The 20,380-nt window shown below is 41.1% G+C and overlaps 1 protein-coding gene across 1 annotated transcript in view; it reads right to left on the reverse strand.

The window, feature by feature from the left end:
- Positions 1-20,380, reverse strand: part of trappc9 (trafficking protein particle complex subunit 9) — a 339,169-nt gene that overhangs the window by 260,087 nt on the left and 58,702 nt on the right. Inside the window, exons 11-12 of the mRNA XM_034094424.1 lie at positions 18,220-18,365; positions 7,916-8,001 (exon numbers count right to left, since the gene is read on the reverse strand). Of these exons, the coding sequence (XP_033950315.1) occupies positions 7,916-8,001; positions 18,220-18,365 (232 nt within the window). The remainder of the gene's footprint in view (positions 1-7,915; positions 8,002-18,219; positions 18,366-20,380) is intronic.

A 20,380-nucleotide genomic window follows, 5' to 3' on the forward strand; every position in this document is an offset into this window, starting at 1 on the left:
CAAAATTATTGGGAATCATTATTTTGAAAAAGTGTATTATGTATTAATAATGCTGTTTTAGCAAATAATTAAAGCTGTTTCTGCTTTTATAGTATGGGTCAAACATCCATACAGCGTCAAAAGCAATACAAAAACTACCCATGGATATTCTACAAACAGTCACACCTCTCAGTTCTCATTTGAATGTTCGTGCACCGCATGCAAAACATTTATTAGAGATATGTTATTAAGGAAAACTATATATACAAGTATTAACAATGTCAAATAGCCAGGCCTGCTGAATGGTAACCCAACCGTCTCAGAGAGAAAAACACTGTTTTACAGAAACAATATCCGTCTTAATATTGCTGGTTTAGCAAAGAATTAAAGCGCATGTACTTTCTGGATCCATCAAAAAGAAAAGCCTCGGTTGCATGTGTTCTACAAATGTAAGGTTTGGAGGAATAAAAACAGCGTCAAAAGCAATACAAAAACTGCCTATGAAACTTCTACAACCAGTACTCGAGTTGAGGGGGGATGAGGGGGGATGGCATCCCCCCTGAAATAACAACGGTCAAAATCATCCCCCTTCTAAAACTGCCATTCCCCCTTTCCATCCCTTATGTCATTTTATCAATGAACTGGTATTGCTGCCATTTCAACATTAATTTTGCGCATTTTGAGTAAAATACTGTGGGCGAGGGAGCACGCACACACGCAATGACATTTTTACCAAGTCACTGACGCTATACTATGCGAGTGCCCTAGAGGGCGCCAGAGCGCCGTGATGCGCCCGTTTGATCGATGCCAGAAGCGCAGGTAACGGTCATCACAATGGCCAAGCGACCGGGAGGACAACGCGATCTGAGGGACTATATGGACATAAGCAGCAATAACAACTTAGTTTGGAGTTTAGCTACGTCTTTCTCTCGTGTTAGCTAGCTGGTAAGACTCAAAACTGTTGATGAAATGATACCACCATGCAGCACCAGAAGAGCTGAAACCCCTCCTTCAAGCAGTGAACACTCAGTCATCTCCACAGCTGAGTGTGAACATGGGTTTAGTCCCAGATGAACATTTTAACCACAACTAGAATCTCCCTAGAGGTAAAAAGCATGTCAGCCTTGCTTTTCATCAAGCGTGGCCCTCCACTGAACAAGTTCAGACCAGAGGTATATGTCAAGACTTGGCTTCAAAGCCATTGCTTAGCTAACAATCCGAAAGTAAGAGCCAGAAAAATTTAGACCAAAAAACATGATTATGAAAATCTTTGGAAACTTCTATGAGATGGGGGAGAGTGGAGTAGGCAGCCATTGACAACATTGGTCCTATTTTGTATTATCTGTATAATATTTTAATATATTTTCATATTTTGTAAACAATTTCAATTTGCACTTAATGCCCTGTTAAAAAAAGTAACATTGGGAATGTTAACATAAAATATTTGTATTTGAACGGCAATAAAATGATGACGGATCAATATTTTTCAATTTTTTTCATGAAGTGTTTAATTTACATAATGATTTAATTAATTACGATACAAATGTAACCCTTTAGATACCAGTTTTGATCGTATACCTGTAACTGCTTTTTTGAAAAAATACACTATAATTCAATATTCTAAAACCTATGTTGACTTTATTATTAGCATAATCAGTTGATCCATCTGAATAATAAAGGAGGGACTGTTAACCTACAAGATTTGTACCATAGACTTCCATTATAACCACATTTTTGTATCCCCTCCCCCCCTTTAAATTAAAGTGGAAAAAAAGATTTTGCACTAATTGTCCTCTGCATTTGACCCTAAATGTTAGTGGTGCCATGGCAACCCGGGGACCGACTCTAATTCTGAGGTGCCTTGGTCAAGAGCAATGAAAGGAGTATCTGAACATCCATAACATGCATGTTGTTTTAGGAGTATAATAATTATCTTTATGCTGGTTGGTCTCCCATCCTCTGCGGGGTATCAACACAAATTATGTCCCCATAAAATCCACCATCGCCCCTGATTTTATTTTACAACTTGAGTACTGTCTACAACCTCTCAGTTCTCATTTGTTTGCGCACCGCATGCCGACAGTTTGTTTTCCCTGTGAAGTGATGTGCAGCTGTCTGATGCTTCAGTGACAGTACAGTGTGAAGTGTCTCTCCAAGTGATTCATTCATCATATTCTACCAATGATGCCTTGAGGATAAAATCTCTGTCGGCATGAGATGGCCATTTCTATCGGGGGAAATGGCTCTCTCCGCGGTTAATAGCCGGTTGTGCCTGAGAAGTGATTGAAAGTATGAAGTCCCACAGATCACAACAGAGGCAGGACGGATCAGCAGTCAAATTTCCCACTGGGCGTTAGAGAGGCCAGAATATTCCATGCCAACGTTTGAATGCATTGGGAGAGCTTGGGTATTTCTGAGCCCCTTTAATGAAAGATATTTTAGTGGTTTTCCGGAAAATATCCAAACAAATCCTTACAACTTACATTCTGTTTGTCTTGGAGTTAGGGTTTCAGTAATAAGATCTGTGAACAAGGGCAGGCTATCAGACAGGCTGTTTCTCTGACTACTTTTTAGCGAGTGTAATAGAAAAATATTATAATCCCTTACTTTAATAATATCATTGTGTGATTCGTATTTGCTAATGTTTATCGATATTTACTACTTCTCACACTTCTTAGCTAAGCTTGGGAACATTCCTTATTAAGAAGATTGTATGCAATGTTGTTAGTTACACTCTATGTGCACCAACAGTATGACTGAGAACTTCCCGATATGTCCTCCCTAAGGCTGGCGTCACACTGTCCCGAAATTGACACCAGTTGGACACACGAATATGTAATTGTGATTTTCGCACGAAGATGGCCCCGAACTTGGTCAACAGCCAAGCAACAGCCGAAGCAAGTACGATGCCAACAGAAGGCCACACGATGGCACCCGAACCACACACTCCGTCATGTTGTTTCCATAGCAACAACAACTTCCTGTCAACAGCGTAAACTTGCCTTCAAAATAAAAGCATCAAAATAAAACAGGAAGGTAACCTAAATTAGATTTAAGACGAGCAACGAAAGTAACAAAAACAATGAAATATCCTTTTCAGTTTCACAGAACACAAATTGTACTATAATACGATGGCTACACGACGGCATCACGTAGTCGTGTTGCCTTCCTAAGACAATCGGGCAGCTTCTTGTTTCCTTCGTATTGTCTTCGTGAGGCGAAAAATGCACGATGATCAGACGAAGATGACACGATTTGGCAAGATGCCCTCAGGAGTGCCTTACGAAGGGCAAAATGGACACACGAATTCAACACGAAATGTAACCTTCGCAAGGTCTTTCGGCATGCCAAAGATTTTGCCACCACTCACGAAGTTGCTGCCGGAGCCTGAGAAACTCCATCGGCGGTCATACGATGGCTTAAGATGCCCTCACGAATGGCCCAGTTATTTGAACATTTCCTTTATCGTCTGTCCATCTGGTGTCAATTTCGGGACAGTGTGACAGGGTCTTTACTCCCCAACTTCCAGAAGGCACCTTTGTTATCACCAAGCTCAACCCCTCCCTTTCTCCTCTCGCTGTGTTTAAATATGAAACTCTACTCTTCATCTTTCACTCTGCAGACTGTATATGCTCTCTGCGTGACTGACTGAACTTTCTTGCAAGAAATAAAATATGACAGCTGAATGGTTTGATTCTCTATCCACATTTGATAAATAAATTCCCGCCACAGCGAGCAACTTCTCTTCCATGCGTCCAAAGATCTCAAGAAGTCAAATGGTGAATAAAGCATTATTATAACCGATGGGAACGACAGTGAAACCTTCCAGCACTGTAGATAATACCCTAGTTGTAAATAATTCCCAAAACAGACTTATTGACGACCTGTAGTGATTATCTCTTTCCGGTAACAATATTAAGGTTTTATCCCTCCGATCACTTCGGAGCTCTTAAGCGCTACTACGAGAGATATATTGGGATATTGTATGTGACTTTTTTACTGTCGTAGTAAAGATAGTACTGCCATAATGATATATATATGGCATATCCAAATTCTAAAATGTTTTCGATAAAGAAAATGACTTGCAGACCTACTACCACCACTAAGGCTGCGTTCAGACCAACTTAAATCCTACGTACAACAAAATACCCAGTTTTTTTATTTGTCAAATTTGGTGTCATTTGGATATGAGACATGTTTAAAACAAATACACTTTAAATGAAATGGGTAACTGGGCTCTGCAGACTGAGAAGAGGATGAACTGCCTTTACAGTGCGCGACTCATTGACTTCACATCACTTTTGCTGCTGATGGATATACCAACAGCAAAACCAAAGTAGTCTACACTTCCCTGGAGTAAACGAGCACAGCGCCAGTTAGAAATAAACGTAATCCGAATATCATTAGCTCAGCAGTAATTTGATCATGAATTTAAATACTGGACATATTTGAGCTTTTGTGATTGGTGTAGGATGAAGTCAATTAAACTATCCTCCAGGGGTTCTTGGATATTACAAAATAACAATTCACTTGAAAACATCCAGATATTTTAGTCTGGACTCACTGACCAAGCAATTTGGACAATTCAAAAAGCAATTTCCTCGTGTTGCATCAACTATGTGTGAACTCTAAGTTACAACGTAAACCCAACACTGGTCTTTTCTTCTCGTTTGTCCCCCCACATCTCAATGTTTCATTGTCAATGTTCGTGATATCTGTTGAAATGTAACTTCTAACTTTGGTACTTCTTCCATTTGTGCCGTTGCAGACAATTTTATGTGAACGACCGTCCTCGATGAACTAAAAATTATGTGGTTTATTGGAAGCTGTGACGTCAAATGGATAATCAATGATAAAAGGATGTTTTTATTAATGAATATCAAGACATATTGAATAGTTGTCAAAGCGGTTGCCGTGACAACACAGGATATATCACCTGATCTGCATGTTATAGTCAGAAAAGCTCTCCAAGTGGCTTAAAGGTTGTTTTATGTGTGTAATGTGCACTCAAGCGAGCATCAGAATAACTGGATTTACATTCCCAGTACACACGAGGCAGACTGAGGTGACGTAATGACTGCATCCATCCTAACCGCAGACACTACCTCACTAGAGAGAAAGCTGCCGAAGAGCCTCTGAGGTGCCGTGGCTGTGATTTAAACCGTCCTTGCGTTCACTTCGGGACATTCTTTCCGCATTTATTGGATAGCAGAAGTCTCCGTGGTGACCTATTGGAAATAGTTCATTTGCATGCAGCCTTGAAAAGGTTAATCAGCCTGTTTCACTAACAACAACGATTAGAGCGGGTGCGTTGCATTGTTGGAGCTGGATTGACTTCATTGTACAGTAGAGCAAGCGATAGTTAACATTTTGTCTTTAACTAATGCTATGGGTTAATGAATACACATCTGCTCTTTGTTATTGCTGCAAACGGATAACGATAAAATTGTCGTGCAGAGAGAAAAATACAAAATAGGAAATGATTCACAAGACGGAACAATTATTTTAGTTTTAATTTGGCTCAAAGACATTAAAGGAAGTTATTATGTAGTTTAATCTTGCTTAATTCTTGATGTAAGCGATAAATATATCCTTGAAAATTAGCTGAAATTTGCGAAAGACGAAACAAAAAGCGTATTTTTTGTCAATTTGAGAAATAAGTATCACACCCTTCTGTCTACGGAGACATAATCATCAGGCGGTGACCCCTGGGAATAAGAAAGGATGGAGGGGGGTTTGTGATTTTGACAAAAAGCTCCGCTTAGATAGGAAATCAATAAAGCACAAAACAAAGCTGGGCACTAGGGTTGAAGTCGTGTGGTGACTGAGAAGGAACGTCTGTCTGGTGAACTGCAGGGTCACCTTGGTGGCAGAGAATGGAGAAGTGACCCGTGTGTGTGTGTGTGTGTGTGTGTGTGTGTGCGTGCGTGCGTGTGCGTGTGTGTGTGTGTCAGAGAGCTGGTTTATGTACAGCCGGATGGATGGTTGCTCCGCTCCAACAGCAGTCACTTTGTCTGGGTTCCAGAGGAGCTCCACGTCACGCTGTCTGTCTCTCCAGCAGCAGCTGTGAAGGGCTTCAGCCTCCATCTGTGACCTGATCAATTCATCTGGAGGTGGGCGGAGATAACGACATCCTCATCGCTAATTGACCATGGCTGTTTGATTGTTTCACCTCACAGTAACTCTGCACACAGGCAGACTATATATCGTGAGAAGGAGTGGACTCGGTGAACTTCAGACAGCACTTTAAGTCGAGTGAATTCACCAAGAAGGTTCTTTACAGGTCCCGTGTCATGGCCATTTCCACTGATCATAATTCCATCGTTGAGGTCTACTAGAATAGGTTTACATTGCTGATAGTGGCGCCAAGGGATCCTGGTGTGTGAGGAGCTCCACGGATTGGTCCATTGGGTCGTCGTTAGGTCACTTGGTTCCCGGAAGAAAACAATGGATAAAGAGAAATGTCCAACGAGGCGTTCTGGGGCAGCACAGAGAGGTCTTCTCTGTGTTAGAGTTGTACTCGCTACAGGGTGCACTTTGAGGGTTTGTGACTGCAGACCGATTACATGCAGAAAAAGATTCATAACACACAAGGGGACGGGTAATAACCGGAAAAGCACGACATGGGCCCTTTAAGTTTTTGCCATTTTGGGCCAATAGAGTCCTTCTTATAAGAGTCCTTTAAAGCATGACTTAACCTGCTGCCCTTTCCTCTCCCTTACCTCCTTTGATGTCTTAATTTGACTGTTCTATAAAACAATAACCAAAGAAAACGCGTAGGAAAAATATGTTTTTTTTAGTACGGAAAAGGAAAATAATTGTACAAGTTGTAGGATTGAAAAAAAAGACGTTCTTTGGAAAACTTAAACAAATATTTCCTTTAGGTAGATGGAAAGTCAATGATAGATGAGACATATGTATCGACTGTGGTTATCTTCTCATTGGTTTATGGTCGTTGCCCTTAGTACTGACATTTGATGGTTAAACTTATCCAGATGTTCCTAACTGGAAGTCGCCTGCATTTCCTGCTTCAGAAACAGAACAGCAGAATGGCTAAATAAAAAAATAAACCAGCTAACACCTGTCCAACTCTATCTGGCATCAGCTGCGAGACAGCCGCCACAATTACGAAGTCTCCGTTTACACCACGGCACACAACCTTTGAAGCAATTTGTCCCCGTCTTTCCAATCAATTAAATGCGACATCATTTCTGGCGGGTGGTTCATTGCGTGAGAGTCTTTCCGTGTCGCTGTAGCAGCTGAAAGAAGGCCTCTCCCTGCTGGCCTTTTATGAGGTCTGATGATTGCTTTGCATTTCAAGGATGTCTCACACAACCGCTTTCATAAACAGACGCAGCAGTGGGCAGGAAGAACAGTGCTTTATGAATCCTTTGCACTCGTTGAACCCGATAAAGCAGCTGAAATTATGTAAAAAGCAGCGCCAAGGGATTAGCGAAGACCGTAAATTAGAAATGGATGTCTGCTACAGTTTGCGGTCCTTTTAATAAGGAAATGTTCTGAACTTTAAAAGCAAGCAGCTTTTTAAAAGAGCAATTAACTGAACTGCCTGATTTCTGATGGCTCTTTTCAACAATTTTTTTGCACGGCGCCTTATGCTTAACTCAATACACAATCTGCTCTGACAGGATGGTGTGAAACCATCAACGTAATGGCACTGTGGTGATGTCTTCTTACTGCCAGGAGCAAAAAGAGTTGATTTTTACCATCTTACGCGACCATTACGGTATTTAACTGTCAAAAAAAGCTTTTAAGGGACATAATTAGGCTATCAAGGATGACTACAAAGCATTATCACTGTTTGTAATACGACTGCAAGAAAGAGCCTCCTGTTTTCACCGAGCTAGATACGACTGAAAGCACGGATTATCCTACAAAGCATATCATTTTAGGTTAACATGTAATGAAATGTACCGACCATGTTCTCCACACGAAGTTCGTAAGGCATGGGGTTGTAGACCATGAGCTGAACTTCACAAACATCTCCTTGAACCCACTGGAACTCTGGTGAGAGAAAAAAGAATACATGAATACATTAGGAAAGTGTCAGCGGTAATAAAACCCATTTGTAATTAATGAGCTGACGAAAGTACACCATTAGGCTGCATTGCTGTTACAGATGAAAGGCAACCATCAGTGATATATCACGTCAATTTAAAAACGCATTAACATTTTCACATGTTTTCTTTTTTATGAATTAAGAACCAAACTGAATAATCACTGAATGCCCATCAAGTAAAACTGCACTCAGATTTTTAAAAGCAGTCTTTTTAAACATTTAGGAAATACATTGATTTGCTTTCTTGTAGATCAGGGGTATCAAACTCAATTTCAACTCGGGCCACCTTAGCATCATGGTTGCACTCAAAGGGCCGGTTTTATATATAAGACTATATAAGAATAAATATATAAATATTTAATATATATAAAATAATGTATTATATAACATTATTGCCTCTGAATTGGATTAATATCAGATAGGGTAATAACTTCATAATTAACTACGCCTGAAAGCAGAAGTCTAGGGCAAACAATTGCAAGTCTCTTCAGTGCGCATGTCACAAAATGATTTTAAAAGAAAAGCCAAATTCTGGAAAAACAAAAAAAAATAAGTCAAATTCCGAGAAAAAAGTCTAATTTGAGATGCATTGTGGGACATGTAGTTTATGGGCAATGTGCTTCTGTAAAGACAAGCGGCATGTAACCGTATAATAAACATATTATATTCTTTGCAAGCTCTTGTGGGGCCGCATGAAATGAAGTCGCGGGCCGGATTTGGCCCCCGGGCCTTGAGTTTGACACCCCTGTAGATGGTAGTATTAATAATTTAATACCACTTTAATGTTGTTCTGTTTAATACAAGGCCACAGGGAGCAGTGTGATAGCTTAGCTTAGCTTGAAGACCGTAAGCAGCTAACCAAGCACTGTTCAAAGTTTTAAAGAGGATGCATATTTACAGGTTCATCATATGTAGTGTCTCCACTGGGACATGTCTCCATGCTTTAATGTTCAAACAGCTCGTTATTGTTCTCATACTGGCTTCAGCTCCTCTTTTCACCCTCTGTCTAAAACCAGAGCCCAGTCTGCTCTGATTGTTAGCTGACCGGCTCTGTTGTGATTGGTCAACCGCTTAGAGATGTCCCGCCCATTAGCCTATCAAGTACAATGTCTTGGAGCGCTAGCCAATAGAAGTTGCGAGTGTTACTTGGTCACTATGTTCAAAACAAAGTAGTCAATATAAATCGGAAAAATATATATTGCTGGACTTGCAATGGCAAATCTACTGCATCAAAGTAATTGTTTAATTGAAATGGTTCGATTTTGGCCACGCTAAGCTACTGTAATACTCTCGTCTCAAAATAAGAGCAAATCAATGCTGTGTTGAGGCCATTACGACAGCATATTGATTTTATAGTTTTGGAATAAAATTGTAAGCTATCCCTTGTAGGTGTAATTTGTGAATGTACACTTACTCTGGGCCATGTAGCGTTTATACATTTAATACATTGGAAATCATTTGAAAAGCCATTAAAGCTATGATGGGATCATTTCAACGTGTCACTGTTAGTTCAGAGAATGACATGTATTGAGCGGTTGTGATGAGTCAACAGAAGGGATAATGAGATCAAATCATGTTAGGACCTAATTAAATAGACTCTGGGGAAATGAGAATTGTAAAGGATTAATTTAGCAGGTGCTTCATTCAATCAGATTTTATAAAAAAACAAAAGGGGAAATAAAACGGATTTCAGATACAGGTTAGTCTAAGAGATTAAAGCTCTGCAGATACAATCAGTCCTGAATGACATGTTGAAAGGGTCTGATAGATTGAGAAGCTACTTTAGTCTCATTGTAGCCATACAGATATTCATATTGAAATGTAATTCTTGAGTCCGTTTGCAAAGTCCATTTAAGTAAATAGACTTGCAAAAGAGGGACTGACATTTCTACCTCCGACCCCGGCTGGGAAAGGGATTTATGAAAGGCTAACTGCAGCCATGCACCCTGGGTAATTAAGTTAAAAGATATCTACGGTATGAATGTCTGTTGAAACCTCAGGTCTGGCTCACAGGCATGCTCCCACAGCCGGCCAATTAGGTGTGAAATGCACCTCAGAAAATAGAAGTGGATAGCTGCCGTTTTCTTTGTGTTGCCTCAGTCCTAATTCCTCAAGTGGCCATTGAGACTGTGCGCAGATCTCCGAAAGCTTCAGCTCTTTCAAAACTCATCCTACGAAGCATTAATTAATGTTTTCAGTCACTGCCCGGTTAGGTTAAACATTGCCTGTGTTGTTTTATCAAAAGGTCTCACATGTGCTGTCGAAATCTTCTTTCATATACCACAGATTATGTAAGTCGCTTTGGATAAAAGCGTCTAACAAGTAACATGTAATAACAGATAGGAATCAAGATGTTTACTCGTGTTACTGCAACCATTAGATAAATTATTCTGTTAAACTAACAGAAACATGAATCTTTTATACTGAATATCACACATGCATACCACGCCTGGGCATTGGAGCTAAAGCCAAACATGTGAAATGAAGCGATCTCCAGAGCAGGGGTGAATGCCTCAGGACTCGACTAAAAATTAAGCTTTTGAGCTCCATAGAAATGTATTCAAGTCATTAGGGAATCAGATGGAGAAATATGCCTGGAGGACATTTAGCTAGTTCTCCAAAAGTAGGTTTTCAAAAAAGACAGAAATGCTGTTTACATGTAGTGAGAGAACTCGCTATTGATTTAGAAGTACAAGGGGCTGTATTACGCTTTTTGGAGTTTTCCCTTACCTGGCATTTAAGTTTTGGTGCATGTAAATGGTCTGCAAAGGCTTAAATCGCAAAGGTTTCAACTATGTAAATGCACTACTCTCATTACAGAGTTAACTACCCTATGTGAGCCTTGCCAGGTAATGTTGAATTCTCAAACTCGTGAATTTTTTTGAGAAAGAATAAAACGATTTAAATATTAAAACTGAGCTTATTTTGAGGTAAAATAGGCGTCAAAAGGAGGAACGAAGTGAAGCTTGACATTTTATTTAAAAAGTTTTATACATAAAAAAAGGAATATTTGATAACAAACTTGATGGGGAATGTGCACATATGGATATGGAGGCCTGCAATAATATAGGTAATCATACATCCTGTCATGTACAAAATACTGTGTTTGAAAGTCTCAAAATTCAGACTTTCTTTCAAAATTCTGACTTTCTTTCAAAATCGGAAAAATCTGACTTTTTCTCAACATTCTGACTTTCTCTCAAAATTCTGACTTTCTCTCAAAATTCTGACTTTCTCAAAATCGTAAAAATCTGACTTTCTCTCAAATTCTGACTTTTTCTCAAAATCGGAAAAATCGGACTTTTTCTCAAAATTCTGGCTTTCTTTCAAAATTCTGACTTTCTTTCAAAATTCTAACTTTCTTCCAAAATTCTGACTTTCTCTCAAAATCGGAAAAATCGGACTTTTTCTCAACATTCTGACTTTCTCTCAAAATTCTGACTTTTTCTCAAAATCGGAAAAATCGGACTTTTTCTCAAAATTCTGGCTTTCTTTCAAAATTCTGACTTTCTTTCAAAATTCTAACTTTCTTCCAAAATTCTGACTTTCTCTCAAAATCGGAAAAATCGGACTTTTTCTCAACATTCTGACTTTCTCTCAAAATTCTGACTTTCTCTCAAAATTCTGACTTTCTCAAAATCGTAAAAATCTGACTTTCTTTCAAATTCTGACTTTTTCTCAAAATCGGAAAAAATTGGACTTTTTCTCAACATTCTGACTTTCTCTCAAAATTCTGACTTTCTCAAAATCGTAAAAATCTGACTTTCTCTCAAATTTCTGACTTTCTCGCAAAATTCTGACTTTCTTTCAAAATTCTGACTTTTTCTCAAAATTCTGACTTTCTCTCAAAATTCTTTATTTTTATCAAAATCCTGATTTTTTTTTCACAATTCTGACTTTTTCTCAAATTCTCAAACATGTCCTCAAAATCTCATATTCTGACTTGTTCTCTAAATTCTGACTTTTTTCTCAAAATGTTTCTAAAAAAATCTGAAAATTCAGAGTTTTTCAAAAAAATCTGAAAATTCTGACTTTTTCTAAATATTTAACATTGTTAATAATCCCTGGTCCCCGGCTTGAGCTTCAGCCTCAGGATCCATGTATCTGTGATCCTCTCCAGAATGGAAGTAGTCTTCACATACAGAGCATCAACTAGTTCCTGAGCAGTGTCCTTCACATGCTGATATCCCAGAGAGGGAGTCACACAGTCACAAGATGGAGGAATGCTGGTGCTGCCCATTATGTTGTCCTCTTTGCTTGGCCAATACAACTTTTATTCTGAGCCCTGGGGAAGTTTTGCAAATTAAAAATCATTATGGTTTAAAAACTCATATTGAGTAATAATGTATCTTCTTTGCCATTGGAGGTGTCTAGCTGACAGTTTTATAGACAAGTCTTTCATAATGATGGTGTGGGAGGAAGGATGTGTCCGGGAGAAGACACCAATTAATCTTCGTCTGCTTTTATGGGACGTAACACCAAGTATGACACATTTCCAGGTCAGGTGCTTTGAAGATCATTCAAAAGCTCCAGGATCACTGCACTAGTGTATTATTCTGAAACTGGGGTACTATTTATTAAAAGGGCAAAAGGGTCGACACTGCACACTTACAAACGAAGGATGTGAAGCAGTATTAAAGCTGGAAGTCAGCACTTTAACCTCATAGTTATTACTTTATTTCAAACCCAATATGACAACCGAAACTGTCCAAACGCTAACTGAGGATAGATAGTAAAGTTCACCTCCCTATTCGCCATATCGCCCTGTAATACATAGCCTGTCACCCACATCAGAGTGAATGGATAGCTGTCGACTACACAGTTCTTAAAAATGACTCAGCGCAATTATAGAGGCAACAATCTCCCATTAGAGAAGCCCTTATTTTATGGCTGAACATCAAGTTGATTCATAGCATCCGATGTATAGAAACGTGAAAATGCACACACATATTTTCTCAGTGTCCACACACACCTTAATTGCCAGAGCCTAGCGAAGAATACGAGACGTTGGTTGGCCGTCAGTAAAATAAATGAGAGGGAAGTGATGGGTTTACAGCTGTGGCACATAGAGCATAATGAAGCACTCAGGAATATCCCTATAGGGTGCGTTTCACAGATAACAAGGACCGGACACACGAGAACCAAGTCAGCGTTTCTGTCCCGGACAAATGGGAGAAATTCCAGTTCAAATATGATCTGTGTTTGAACTTATAAACAATTGACTGGGAGGCAATAGAGAGGCGAAGTCCCTCCCCTTCCTCCATGGGACCTTATTTCTGAAAAAGTATGCATTGAAGTCAATGGCGAGAGAAAGATTATCTTTTGATCCCGTTTGAATTGTGCCACGAATTACACACATGATGTTTGTCAATTTAAAAGATAATTAAAGTCAAAAAAATTAAACCGTCGTAAAACTGTGAAGTAACATTTTGTTTTGTGTGAAACCTCTCAATGAACTACATCTCCCTTCTCGCACCACACACCCAGACGGCCGTCACGTTGAAACATTTCACTTCTTTCTTTCAGAACGAGGCGGAAAGTATTAAACGAGGTGGAAATCACTCCGAGTCTGGGCGTGTTGAGAGCTGCACACAAGGGGAGTTAGTCGGTTCCTGAGAGCCAGCATGCGGGACCGGGACTCTGGGATTTGTAGTCTTTCTAGTTGCGTATTTTTCATCGTCTTATATTTCAACAGTTTTACGACAAACTGTGACTTTTTTGACATGGAAATGATTTTTTAAGATTGACAAACATCATATGTGTAATTCGTGGCACAATTCAAACGGGATCGAAAGATAATTGACTTCAATACATAATTTTTCAGAAATAAGGTCCCATGGGTCGGAAGTAGATGGGCGGGACTTCGCCTCTATAGGAAAATGGAAAGGCATGTAGAGGTAACAGATTCTCCCGGTAAATACTCGCTCAGGGAAACACTCAAAAATGCAATTTCCACGATGAAAATTAAACATCTCAAATGAGTTTGTGGCGGATATCATACAGCACGTTGCAAAGCAGGATTAATACGGAGTTCTGTATGTGAGGACACGACTATATGTGTCTGTTGTGATGAATGTATGTTCGCAGTTAACCCATCGATGGAGCGCTTGATTTCTACACTTCCCGCGTGCTGCGAGATGCATCGAAGGAGTTAAGAGATAATCTACTTCATTAGCCGACAGCTATCTCCCCGAGGCAGACGGACGGAGAGGAGAAGCATGTTGGAATTAATCTCCAAAGCCTCAAAACACCACACTGTACCAGAGGAGTATCTGACTTTCAACATCTAAATCCTGATCAAAGCAAGGAGCAGCTCAGGGGTATACGGATATAATCCATTTATTAAAAACGACTTGTGGTCCACTCACTCTCATGAATAATTGTGCAGGTTTTGATATGCAAGGAGGTTAAACAGAAAGGACATACTGTAGAAATATTCAGCACATTTTCCGCTTCCTGTGGTCTATAATATTGTTTCAAGAGAATATAATTTTAAAGTGAAAACTGCAAGCGAAGCTAGAGCAGCGCTGAAGTGAGATTACCAGAATAATATTAGCTTATTGATTTATAACTGATGAGATGCAGTATGTGCCGGGGACAATATGATGACAGACAAATAAACGAACCTACTATACCGTAATGTGAAAACTGAGAAAAAAACTGATCATAGTTTGGAATTAAAACTATATTTTCAAATAAACCATTGCCGAGTCAAAGGAGTAACTCGTAAACATTTGGCTGTATGGCTCACTCAAAATACCAATGCCTTCAATAGTTGACAATAGTTACTGATGACAGGATTGGTTGTTCCTCGTCACATGACAAGCGGTGCGGGCTACTGCATTCAAATAACTTGAACTATAAACAGACTACATACGGTCGCATGGATTACCACCGCTAAGCTAAAGGTGGCTAATGTTCTCCTTAATGACATTTAGTCGTTTTAGTCACTTGTTAGCAACTTGTGTCTTTTGTGATACATAGAACCTTGCATTCACGACTGAAGCATTTACGGTACGTCCACACGGCAGCGTGCGTTGAAGCTTGACTAATCTGATCCGATCATTTGATCTGGCGCGTGACCAAGAACCATTCACATTAATCTCCCGCCCCGGACACACAAGCAAGCGGTTTGATTGGCTAGAGCTTGTACTGGCATATGATTTGATTGGTTGACGCTTCCGTCGAAGCTTGACAAGTTGAACTTTTCTCAACTTTCGAAGCGAGCAACGGAGGCAAAGCGACGCGTCGGAACCACAATGCAGTTCGGCAAAGCCTGACGTCACCCCATTCAAAGTTAATGGGAAGCGTCTCCGTTGAAGCAACGCACGCTGCTGTGTGGACGGGCCGTTACGGTACGTCCACACAGCAGCTTTTCAAAAATCTTGAAAGTCTTGGAGCTGGGCGTGTCTGACAGCTTGGGGATTTTTTGCGAGCAACGCGACCAACAACCAATCACATGAATGTCCCGCCCCCGACATACAAAGCAAAAAACCCCGGGGATTTTATGCGAGCAATATATATATATATATATATATATATATATATATATAAACTCCCCAAACAGGCGAACACCTACCAGTTTCCCCCACTGTCTCTGCCACCTCCCTCCATGCTGGTTCCTCCGGTTTGTATCCCGTTAATAGTTCTGGTCGTAAAGAACCGGGTGATTTGCTACCGTAACTTCTCGTTTGGAATATGAGGAAATGAACTGCGGTCTGGCTCTCCCAGCTTACACGCGGTTTGATTGGCTAGCACTTCTACTGTCAGATTTGCATAAACGTGTTTGATTGGCTGGCGCTTCCAGCTCAGCTTCAAAAGTTGAACATTGCTCAACTTTTGAATCCTGGAAATCCTGGAAATCTTCACTTCGCTCCCCCACAATGCAGTTCGGCGAAAAGCGAGGCAAAGTGACGTCATCCCCGTTCAAAGTCAACGGGCAGAGAAGCGTTGGAAGCGGTGGAAGATTCGTCTAAAGCTGCCGTGTGGACGTACCGTTACTGTCGTATGTTATGTCGTAGAACAACATGTGAACATTGTGTAAGCTTGTGTCAACCACAGACCTCATTTCAAGCTTCTAACTACAAACACATAAATAGAAAACGTTGACTTCGAGGCGAGCGAACCGGAAGTGGTCAAATGTAAAGTATGTCCTGGGTTGTAGGAATCATTCATGCAGCACTCGATTCAATAGATTGAACTGGCAAATGTAATGTATGCATTAAAGGACCAGATATGGAGCTGAAAGTGCTTTGAAGTGCGTGATGTCCCTGACTGTTGAAGTCTAAAACTCCAGTGCAATCTCAATTACACACCACACGATGGACAGCCACTGAAACAAAGTAATATGCTAAAATGCACTTTGTTTGATGATGCTTCAATGGGGATTTCATTAAACACTGAAATGGATTCTCTCCAGAAACGCTAACAAGCTGCAGATTTCCAAACAGCAGAGTTTCAGCCAGGACAGCAGTGACCCGCTCACGGCCTGTCGATGCTCCTCACATACTAATTGAAGAATACGCGGCATCAGGCCTTCATGAGAAGGAGATATACCATCAAGTGGTACCAGTGAAGATGGCTTTGTTTACAATGACAGGAATACAGGCGAGAAGCCACAACGGAATAAAATACATTAATATACGAGCAGAAATCACTGTTTTGATCCGAGTGTAAAAAACATTTCTTACATCAAAGATATTCCCTGGCTAAAAATTTATTCAAATGATTGATTTAAATTTTGTTCGGATATTTTGTGTACATTAAAGGTGCGGTAGGTAAGTTTCAGAAACCGGCTCGAGTGCACTAAAATGTGAAAGTACACAGCCGAAAAGAATCCGCCCCTTCCTTCAGACTTCCTTACAGAGCACCTCCTCCAACACACACGAACACATGACGTCAGCAGACTGGTGGAAGTGGCCGCCTGTTGCTGGCGAGTCATCGAAGTACTGCTGCAAGGCACGCCCAATGAGGGCACGCCCAATGACGGCACGCCCAATGACGGCACGCCCAATGAGGGCACGAGATACATTTGTGCGTGCACGAGATGGAAGGCTGACAGACAGGGCGGCAATCTTTTTAAATCTTTTACTTGTACTTTTTACAGTATTACGGCTTCCACAGATGACATTTTTTTATGGATTTGTTGTCAAAGCACTTCAGATGTTCATTGCTATCGGGATGTTAAGAGCATTCCATGGAATATAACAAAAAGTGTATCTCGAGCCGGTTTCTGAAACTTACCCCACCTTTAACTCGGACCATTTGCAAGCCGGTTTCCCCAGTAGAATAGAATGTATCTTAATTGTCATCATACAAAGTACAACAAAAACACGTGTCCCCTCTTCTACATGTCTCTTCTACATCAACATGTGTCCCCTCTTTTTCATGTCTCTTCTACATCTACATGTGTCCCCTCTTCTTCATGTCTCTTCTACATCAACATGTGTCCCCTCTTATTCATGTCTCTTCTACATCAACATGTGTCCCCTCTTCTTCATGTCTCTTCTACATCACCATGTGTCCCCTCTTCTACATGTCTCTTCTTCATCAACATGTGTCCCCTCTTCTACATGTCTCTTCTTCATCAACATGTGTCCCCTCTTCTTCATGTATCTTCTACATCACCATGTGTCCCCTCTTCTACATGTCTCTTCTTCATCAACATGTGTCCCCTCTTCTACATGTCTCTTCTTCATCAACATGTGTCCCCTCTTCTTCATGTCTCTTCTACATCAACAAGTGTTTTTGTTTTAAAATGTATTTGGCAACTCTCACTGCAGTAAAAAATAGACAAAATAAATAAATAAGAGTGGTAAAAGCAGAGGTATGACAGTGCAACACTCAATGTCAATGTGTACTGCATTAAGATTCCCCAGGTAATTACTTCCGACAAAATATAACTCTGAAGACATTGATATACATATTTCTGAACAGGTGTGTAGATTAAACATACTTTCAGACTTTGAAGACCGCTACCATAAGAGAGAGATGACAGCAGCTGGCCGATGGCATCCATCTATTATTATTTTAGGATTGTAAAACCTTGTGGGACGCTCATTGGTGTTGACAAGGCAACAGAGATAAGCCTGGAGTGGAGACACTGTACTGTGGTGAGGTTCCCCAACACGTTGCAAGGATACAAAAACAAAGTCTGGGCTTACCGATCTTCTTACTGCGCTCCTCTCCTCTGTTGTGAATGATGATGGGAGAGTAGATGAAGGGGCTGGCGGTGGACATGTTCTGTCCCAGCAGGCCTTTCACTTTGTGAGGACGCAGGCTGAGGGGCAGATTGAGCAGCTTCACTGATCTAGAGTGGGACAAGCACAACAACGACAAGTGTAAGCATCATTTCCCACATTTATTAAAGGTCTCCTCAACATGTGTCCCCTCTTCTTCATGTCTCTTCTACATCAACACGTGTCCCCTCTTCTTCATGTCTCTTCTACATCAACACGTGTCCCCTCTTCTTCATGTCTCTTCTACATCAACAACGTGTCCCCTCTTCTTCATGTCTCTTCTACATCAACACGTGTCCCCTCTTCTTCATGTCTCTTCTACATCAACACGTGTCCCCTCTTCTTCATGTCTCTTTACATCAACATGTGTCCCCTCTTGACATGGGAGCGGTGGAGATGAGGAGGTGTCTGCGCTTCTGGTGGTTTACTCGGAAGACGCGACCGACAGAAGCCAACTCCGGGGGACAGTATACGCCGTGAAGTTGTTTGCGGCCTGCCAGTGGTGGTGGTGGTGGTGAAGAAGAAGAAGAAGAAGAAGAAGAAGAAGAAGAAGAAGAAGCGACGAAGACATAAGATAAGAAGACACATAATAACAGAAGAAACTCACTCCGTCCTAATCCATCCGACCGCATCCTCCTCACCCGCCTCCTACTCGCCTTCCGCAGCCTCCTCACCTCTCCATGCCTCCTCCCCTACCCCTCCCGCCATCCCAGCCTCCTCCTACTCACGCCCTCCTCCTCCTGCCTCCATCCTCCTCACTCCTCCTCCCTCCTCCTCGCTCCTCTCCCCTCCCCTACTCCTCCTCCCCATCCTCCTCCTCCTCCTCCTCCTCCCTCCGCCTCCTCCCCCTCCGCCTCCCCCTCCTCCTCTCCCCTCCTCCTCTTCCCCTCCTCCTCTTGCCCTCCTCCCCTCCCCCTCCTCCGCCTCGTCCTCCTCCTCCTCCATAAGATTTGGAGCCAAACACTTCTGAGACATGTTCTGTATGTATCGGAGATAATATAATAATACATTTGATTTATATAGCACACTTTAAAGACACACGTCATCTCAAGGTGCTTCACAAAGCTATAAATAAGCAGTTTATTCCATGATGAATATTTGAGATCACAGCACACTGCAGCAGATTTATAATACCAGTCTTTGTTTAAGGTTACAGAGTCCGATAAAAACCCAGGAGCAGACACTTCAAGAAAGTGTGTGCTCCTGAGTTTCAGCAACCTATTAATTCATTCACAGATACATTGTCAATGCAATCTAGTAGATAAGTAGTCCTGCACACAGCCTGCAGTTTGCTGGGGAATTTACTGTTGCTCATTAATACATCCAAGTCTCTATTGTTAAGCAATAATGACTTCTACGATCAGAAGGTCAAAGGCAGGCGGAGAACTTTAGAGAAAGTTAACTACTTCTTTGGCAGAGCCGCGTTTGTCTTGGTCCGTTTCCAACTCTGCAGCAACTTCTGCTTCAACACAGGCCATGAGCAGAATAACACATATTTAAGTATTTAAAACTCAAAAAGCTCTTAATCTTCGTCTTTCATTAGCTTGTTGTACACTTGTATTCGCAGTAAGTGGAACATTTTGGGGATTAAAAACATGTTTCACTGTTAAAAAGCTGCTGTATAATTTCAATAAAGCACCAAATCCACAACAAAAACACTCCGACGAACTTTCTATTTGCTGGACAAGATATTCAATTATTACCCATTACAATGTTGCATCCAAAGTGAGGAAGGTTGTTTGTGTTGCTCTTGCGGATTGTTACGTGCTCTGTGTTTTTCTCTGTCTCTCTGCTGCGCAGGTGCACCTGGTCCGCCCCTGGCTCCGCCTCCCCCGGGTGTCCTAATTGCATTCAGCTGGGGACGACTTAAAAAGGGAGAAGCTGGAGGAGAAGAGGTCTCTTTTCCCGTCCTGAAACCGAGGGATTACGACCGTGGCTTTCCTCTCACCTCGTGTGGATATATATATTTATGCTGTATTTTTTGTGTGAACTCTGGAGGATATTAGTATAGGTTTTTTGCGGCTTTGTTTCCTTCCCAGTAGGCTGTGTTTGGACCTCTGGCTCTGGGTAGACGAGGGAAGTCTGG

Source organism: Pseudochaenichthys georgianus, chromosome 11 (genome assembly GCF_902827115.2).
Source record: "Pseudochaenichthys georgianus chromosome 11, fPseGeo1.2, whole genome shotgun sequence".
NCBI classification, from domain to species: Eukaryota; Metazoa; Chordata; class Actinopteri; order Perciformes; family Channichthyidae; genus Pseudochaenichthys; species Pseudochaenichthys georgianus.